The sequence below is a fragment of the Vicia villosa genome, unplaced genomic scaffold (assembly GCF_029867415.1).
Source record: "Vicia villosa cultivar HV-30 ecotype Madison, WI unplaced genomic scaffold, Vvil1.0 ctg.000009F_1_1_3, whole genome shotgun sequence".
Taxonomy (NCBI): Eukaryota; Viridiplantae; Streptophyta; class Magnoliopsida; order Fabales; family Fabaceae; genus Vicia; species Vicia villosa.
In genome coordinates this window covers 321,017-328,531 of record NW_026704939.1, presented here as the reverse complement: position 1 = coordinate 328,531, position 7,515 = coordinate 321,017, and the positions used below count along the sequence as shown (strand labels likewise).

The 7,515-nt window shown below is 32.9% G+C and overlaps 1 protein-coding gene and 1 long non-coding RNA gene across 2 annotated transcripts; both read left to right on the top strand.

Moving 5' to 3' along the window:
* The first annotated feature begins 1,188 nt into the window (after positions 1-1,188).
* LOC131621516 (uncharacterized) lies at positions 1,189-2,575 on the top strand. The gene is made up of 4 exons (XR_009289614.1): positions 1,189-1,307; positions 1,616-1,783; positions 2,021-2,421; positions 2,511-2,575. It is a non-coding gene; the product is annotated as an uncharacterized LOC131621516 (long non-coding RNA).
* Positions 2,576-4,684: 2,109 nt separating this feature from the next.
* LOC131621514 (protein EMSY-LIKE 3-like) lies at positions 4,685-6,119 on the top strand. The gene is made up of 6 exons (XM_058892562.1): positions 4,685-4,787; positions 4,964-5,089; positions 5,258-5,326; positions 5,553-5,643; positions 5,818-5,925; positions 6,014-6,119. Exons 1-6 carry the CDS (start codon positions 4,773-4,775, stop codon positions 6,019-6,021), a joined length of 417 nt encoding a protein of 138 aa, XP_058748545.1. The 5' UTR covers positions 4,685-4,772; the 3' UTR covers positions 6,022-6,119.
* Positions 6,120-7,515: the final 1,396 nt, after the last annotated feature.

The following is a 7,515-nucleotide window of genomic DNA, read 5'->3' as shown; positions in this document are numbered from 1 at the left end:
GTAGAGGTATCAGCGAGTATAAGCGAATTTCTGGCCGGTAGAGGTACCCAGCAAGCAAAGTCATTTGTCCCCGAGAGGGGAGCGAAACGGATGTCATACTGGTGGTACAGATGAAGGTTTGGCAAGGCTATTGGACCGTTTTAACTGCATAAGTGGATTGGACCATGCTTAGCCATTGGGACTGTCCGAAACTATAAAAAACATAGATGAATTTAATTTATGTTCACATAATCTAAATATTGTTTATATGATGATAAACTAATTATAATTATTATATTATTAAAAATATTTAAATCTATTTAAATTATCCTAAGTATTACCTTTTTTATTAGCCACAATGCCAAATGGAGTAAGCGATTATTTTTCTATTGATTTTTGCGCCTTTTTTTTTCCCTCAAGAAGAGAAAGTGTGTATTTCACCGCGAAAAATTAGTTATTGTGGTAACCGTTGGTTCATTATACAACTACTACTATTTAAGTGTTACGCGCGTCTTCCTAAAACCCATTCTCTTCAAAATCAAAAACCCTTCACTCCTCATTCTTCTTTTGCAACACTCAATCACCACTTCAGACCCTATCATTCCGGCATGGCGGCGCGTGGGTTTTCACTCTTGGATCTTCACTTTCCTCCTGACATCGGTAATTCGATCATTTCTGTTACTGCTTCTGATCATTCATGCATGGCGGCGCGTGTGCTTCCGATCATTCTTTCTTGATTTCAAACAACAATGAAACTACGTTTTCTTTTCTTTCTTTCAATCTTTTCTTTCCTCACTCATGTTCTTCATCTTTATCGATATTGATTTCAGATTCTGAGTTCGATGAAAGCCGCATCACAGACTCCGATGTTGTACATGAGATTGATAATTACATTCATCGAGCTGAGGTGCAGGCATACGCTACCGTCTTGCGTGCTTTCATATACAAAACCGACGATCTCGATCAGGTATATGTATATATAGTATATAATAACTTTTTCATATGTGTTAATAACTTTTGTTTATTATGATATTTATCAGGATAAGCAAAATTTGATAATTAGTCTCATGAATGAACTCAAGATTTCAAACGATGATCACAACGAGGTTCTTGCTGAGATTAAAGATGATGAAATGATCCATCTCATTAGGTATATTGTAATAGTTTTTAAATGTTGTAATAGAAAAAGGTCTAATTTGGTTCTTACAATATTTGTGTTATGATGTTAACTTGATGAAAAATGTAACAGGGAGTGGAAATCTTTTGACAAATTTTCACCTGAAAGGAGCATCAAATCACCCTTTCCGACAGTTTCAGCTTCCGAACAGGTAATCAACATTGTCTTGTGAATATGATCATGTACACAATCTAGTAATCGTGCATTAATGCTTAGCAATTGATCAGGGCTTTAGATAGCGTTGCATTAGCGGTTGTAATGTATCGCGATTCTTGATATTGTAGAGAATTACAATTGAATGTAGCGTCAATTGTATGTAATTGCGAACAGATGATTTAGAATCCTTAAGCTAAAAGTCTATAGTAGCACGACTACGATTCAATTCTTTATACGGGACTGGAGAAATGCAAAGGAGAAACATGTACTGATTATTTGATTTTTGTGCTTTTTTGCTTTCAGGATCAACCATTGTCCAGTTTGTCTTCAGTGGAATCTGTGCAGGATCCTTCTGTGGAACCTGCGAAAGCAGCATCTTTAGATCCACTGATTGGGAAGAAAGTTTCTACTAAATGGTCAGCTGACGGCCCTTTTATTGATGGTGACATAACTGAATATGACCCTGTCAAGGTAATTTTATCTACAAGTAGTTAATAGCTGTTAAGATTCTTAATCAGATTGATATGTTTAGCATTTTCACATGTAAAATCATTTTTCTGGGGTTTTATAATGGTTACAGAGACTGACAAATATGCAACATTAATTTAAGTGTCTATTTAGATGGACTGTGTTTTTTATGTGATACCCTTAATTGAAATCATTTTTGACGTTTTTAAAATTTGGTCAAAATCTGAATTTTCATTGCAGGGCATGTATAAAGTGATCTATGCTGCTAATACACCAATAGAGTTTTCCAAATGGGTTGATCTGAAAAAGGTATTTCCATATTTTGTTACATTGAATGAAGCAGCAACAAACAAATATGACTGGTGAATATTCCAGTCCATGGAGTAAAATGTAGTTTTAAGTCCCTTTGCGTCTCATGACGATAAACTACTATTGTTAGGCGCTAGTCCTGAGTTTATGTAATGAATAAAGATCAAGTAGATTTTGTAGTAGAGTAGTTTAAAAATGATGAGTATCCTTTTTATATTTATACTGTAATGAATGCCAACAGATCTTTCCGGAGGATATAGACTGGGAAGGGTTTGATCAGGTACCAAGTACTGTCGAACAAAATGGACAAGACTGCGACAATGATAATGCAGGTTTGGGAATCAGGAGAATAAGTTTTAAAGCTCATTGCTAGTATAACTTAATATTATTCATACTTGTATATATTTGATTGAATGTGCAGAAGAAAAAGATCAGCAGGCACATGATAATGGAAATTCAAGCCTTTCGGATACATTTGATGGAAACAATGGTATATTACAACTACTAGTATTTCCTTTTTTTACTTTTACCTCTTTCAGTATCATGTTAACAAAAAAAATTTAACTAATGTTATTAATAGAAAGAAAAAATTACTAACTCTATGAAAATCATTCATTCAATGCGACATTTTTACGCCTCTTTATTTCTGGTAAAACTATAGAAGGAAATTAGAATATTGATTATATTCTTAATTTTAGTTGAGAGCTTCATTTTGATCAATTATATATCAATAGAACTATGTTAAGGGTAAAGGTAGTTTAAGCATTATAAAGTGATATTAAGTATAGTTTTTTTTCTTTTCTGAACAGAAAAGGTGAAGAAGTCTGTAAAAAAGATTACAATGTGTACTCAAACTCAAACGAGACCAGCAAAGCCCAAAAGTAAAAGTAAAGCAAAAAATTCAAGAGTGAAAAAAAGTGAGTATACTGTTATCTAAGTTGTATGGACTGATAATTTCAGTTGTTAACATTTTATTGTTTGTGTGTCTCTCAAACAAATCAACTATAGTAGTAGTATGATTGTAAATATATACTAATGCATGTGCCATACTTATTTTGCAGATGCATGAAGTCTGTTCTTGCACGGGAAGAAACCATCTTTAGTTCTAAGGAATTACAATTGTGAATATAGTTTACATAGACAAGTTATGTTTTTTTGTTCTATGTTGTTCTGTTAAGTGCAATTGCTTTAATTAGTTTTCCTTCAAGCTTTCTTTCTGTATACATTTGTAATCTCTTGAATCAGCTGTCACATGTTGGTAATCTCTTGGATCTTTAATTCACCGTGTCTTAAACTCTCATTTGAAATTGCCACGGCCACATACATTTTTGTGGACTGAGGAAGGAGAAATTAATGAGTCTTGCAATGGAAAACAATCCAAAATGAAGTAAAATATGATTCAGTATTAAGCTCCAACCTCATGATGTGGAGGAGAACCCAAGTTTACGCTAGAAGAATACTACTATCTGCACCAATGTTGCCATAAGACCACTAGTACGATTTCCTCTACTAATTAGAATTTTGAGTTTTGTGATGAAAAGCATCCACATTAACCTTAAAAGGGCTTGAGCCTAAATTCTTTACTTTGGGCATTTTTTCCAGAACTCAAGAGATCTAAGCATCTCATTGTCAGTAATATGAACTTGATGTTGAACTTTGGTCCAAAAGTTATAGCACAACTCTAAATAGTTTGAAAAAACTCTTTTTTTTTAAACAAGAAATTATACACCAATTGCAAACTCAATTCTCTTTTTTTTTTTGGTTTAGTTTTTTCCTTTCTTCCACTCCAAACTCTCAAACATAGCTTAAGGTAGAGAAAGAAGAAGAGTTAGATGGTCACATAGAAATGTCAAATTGGTCGGCCCAACTGAGTCTATTTTAGTCCGATAACCATATAAATAAATTGAAACGAGTCAGTCTAATTACTTAATGGACTATTAAAAATGAGACGGATTTAATCTGATTACTTAATGGACTACTAAACATGAGAACAATTTAATTTCTAATGAGTCATGTGACCCGATGGGTCAACCCACCTCATATTTTAATATTATAGTTTTAATTTTACCATTCTGATATTTTAAAACATTAGAATTTTTTCTAATATGTTTTAAGACATTAGTAAATTTTCATCCTTATAATATTTTAATTTAATATAATTGTTCAATATTCCAATGCTTCTTATTAGGGATTGTTTAATTTTAAGTTATAAGTTTTATGTCAGTTTTTATTTTAAATTAAATTTTAGAGTTTTATATATTTTAGTTAATTTTTTAGTGAAGTTTTAAAAGAAATTTCAAATAAAAATATATTTTAATGTATAGCACACAATTTAAAATATATAATCTTGTTGAAATAAATTTTAAACTTTAAAATAATTCTTTTAATATAAATAAAAAATGAAGAAAATTTTTTTTTGATTTCTGTTCCTTTATTTCACTGTACTTAAAATTGGTTTATATTTGAATAGGTTTATATGTTTAATACTTGTCATGATATTAATGGTGGGTCAACCAGTGAAGTTCTATTTATTAGGAATATTAGGCTCTGGTGTTACAGTTGGTTACATATTCCATCTTCTGGTACTAAATAGCATTTGTCTTATATAAATATTCACTCACACCATCTGTTTGTGCTTTAGCATTCATTGTACTCTCGCTTTCCTTGTTTCACCCGGAATTTGATGTCTTCCCAACAGGTAATCAACACTGTCCTGTGAATGTGATCATGCATACAATCTAATAAATACAGTTGCGGTCGCGGTTGCATATTGTAGAGATTTATGAACTTATGATCAAATGTGGCGTCAATTGTATGTAGTTGTTGATTTTGATATTTGTTTTTTTCACTGCTACCGATTTTGGTTCCATGCAGAATCCTTCTATGGAACCTGCAAAAACATCATCCGTAGATCCACTGATTGGGAAGCAAGTTTCTACTAGATGGTCCCCTGGCGGCCCTTTTATTGATGGTGACATAATTGAATATGACCCTGCCAATGTAATTTTATCTAGCTGTTAAGATCCTTAATCAGATTCATATGTTTTAACATTAATTTTTTTTTTTGTCAATTTAGATGGACTGTGTTTTTTAATGTCTATACCTTAAATTAAAATCATGTGTAACGTTTTTGAAATTTGGTCAAAATCTGAATTTTATTCTTTGCAGGGCATGTATAAAGTGATCTATGCTGCTAATACACCGAAAGAGTTTTCCTGTTGGGTTGATATGAAAAAGGTATTTTCCATTTTTGTTACATTCAATGAAGCAGCAGCAAACAAATTTGACTAGTGAATATTGCAGTTTTAAGTCCATTTGCATCTCATGATGATAAACTACTATTGCTAGGCTCTAGTCCTGAGTTTATGTAATGAACAATGATCAAGTAGATTTTGTAATGAATATTGATCTATAGATTTTGATGAATATCTTTTTATGTTTGTTCCAAAATGAATGCCAACAGATCTTACCGGAGGATATAGATTGGGAAGGGTTTGATCAGGTACCAAGTACTGTCGAACAAAATGGACAAGACAGCGACGATGATAATGCAGGTTTGGGAATTTATCAACTCCATGAATAATATTCATTCAATGCAACATTTTTACTCCTCTTTATTTGAGAGCTTAATCTTAATCAATTGTAAGTGAATAGAACTATGTTAAGGGTAAAGGTAGTTTAAGCATTATAAAGTGATATTAAGTATACTTTTCTTCTTTTCTGAACAGAAAAGGTGAATAAGTCTGTAAAGAAGATTACAGTTTGTACTCAAACTCAAATGAGACCAGCAAAGCCCAAAAGTAAAAGTAAATCAAAAACTTCAAGAGTGAAAAAAAGTGAGCATACTGTTATCTAAGTTGTATGGATGGGCTGATAATATGATAGTAATCACATAATAATGCATGTGTCTTATTTATTTTACAGGTGCATGAAGTCTGTACTTGCATGGGAAATTAACTGAGGAAGAATGAATGTACTGAAACTTAGGGAAAGAAATCATCTTTAGTTTTTTAGAATAATTCTGTTAAGTGCAATTGCTTTAACCGATTTTCCTTTAAGTTTTCTGTATACATTTGTATTCTTTTGGATCAGCTGTTGCATGTTAGTAATCTTTTGGATCTTTAATCCATTGTGTCTTAACTGTCTTTTAATATTGCCATTGCCTCAAGCATTTTTGTGGATCTAGGAAAAAGAGATTAATGAGTTTCCAAACTGAAGTTAAATATATTTTAGTCTCTTGTAAAATAATGAGATAGAAGAGGAAGAGTATTAGTAGTGAAAACCATTTTAGTCTTTAAAAAAAAGGGTGATATTTAATTTAATCCTTGAAAAAATAAATGCAATTTGTAGTCTGTGAAAAAATATTGAAAAATAATGTTAATAGATCAAATAAGATGAGAAATACCAATCACATTGAATAATTTAATTAAGCGCCAACCTCATGATGTGGAGGAGAGTCCAATGTTTCCACTTGAAGAATACTACTTACTATCTGCACCAATGTTGCCATAAAACCACTAGTACTTTTTCCTCTATTAATGAATTTTGAGTTTTATGATGGCATCCACATTGATCACCTTAAAAAGGGTTTGAGCATGAATTTTTTAAGGCAATATCTTACTCCACCCCTCGATACTCTTAGACATCTGATATAATTATACTAATATTTTCTGTTTTCGGAGATACATATTAACAAGTGCCATTTTTTGCTCAAAATATGCTTTTTTCCGGAGCTACATCTACGGAAGTAGTTTCAAATGGTAAACATTGGAAAAATAAAAATTAATTCAGTTCATGGAAACTTTCATAGATGTGCCTCCGGAACGTTTAAAAAGTATAATGTTGTGTAGATATACCTATGGAACATACATCATCCAAATAGTCATATGTCATATACATAATCAAAAAATAGTACATCAATGTAATCAAAATACAAACATCAAAATAATCAGCACGGTTACTAATCTGAATGTTGTCAACATCTGCATCATATCCTCTGCCTCTAGCGCCTCCTCTGCATCTACCACCTCCTCAGCCGGCTCAATTGCCTCTACCCTATACTATTCCACCCGTTCTGGCGCGACGTCTGCGGTACACCAATTACCCATATGCCACCTCCATAATGTCATCCAGTATACGCTTGGCATCAGATCCCTTAGGGAAAAAACCTCCCTCAATGTCTGCCTGCCCTATCTCAACTATCTGACGACAGAGAGGCAGCACATCCTGAGTGTGATCCAACCGAGACTTATGCTCTTGTAATATCTCCTAATGAGCTTGTCTGTGCGGTGATCCTGCTGCAGTGGGGACCATGTAGAGGTGTGAAACAGTGAAGAACCATGTGAAGTACCTATCGGCGCGGCTCTAGTCTTTCTCTACTGTGATCGCCCGAGCCTCTTCCAGAACCATGTGCTGCTCATAGTCAG

What these genes read in the sequence shown, in the direction of transcription:
- LOC131621514 (XM_058892562.1), top strand. An exon ending in GTTGGGTTGATATGAAAAAG is followed by an intron (nt 5,327 to 5,552) that starts GTATTTTCCATT and finishes GAATGCCAACAG; the next exon opens with ATCTTACCGGAGGATATAGA. An exon ending in CAGCGACGATGATAATGCAG is followed by an intron (nt 5,644 to 5,817) that starts GTTTGGGAATTT and finishes TTTTCTGAACAG; the next exon opens with AAAAGGTGAATAAGTCTGTA.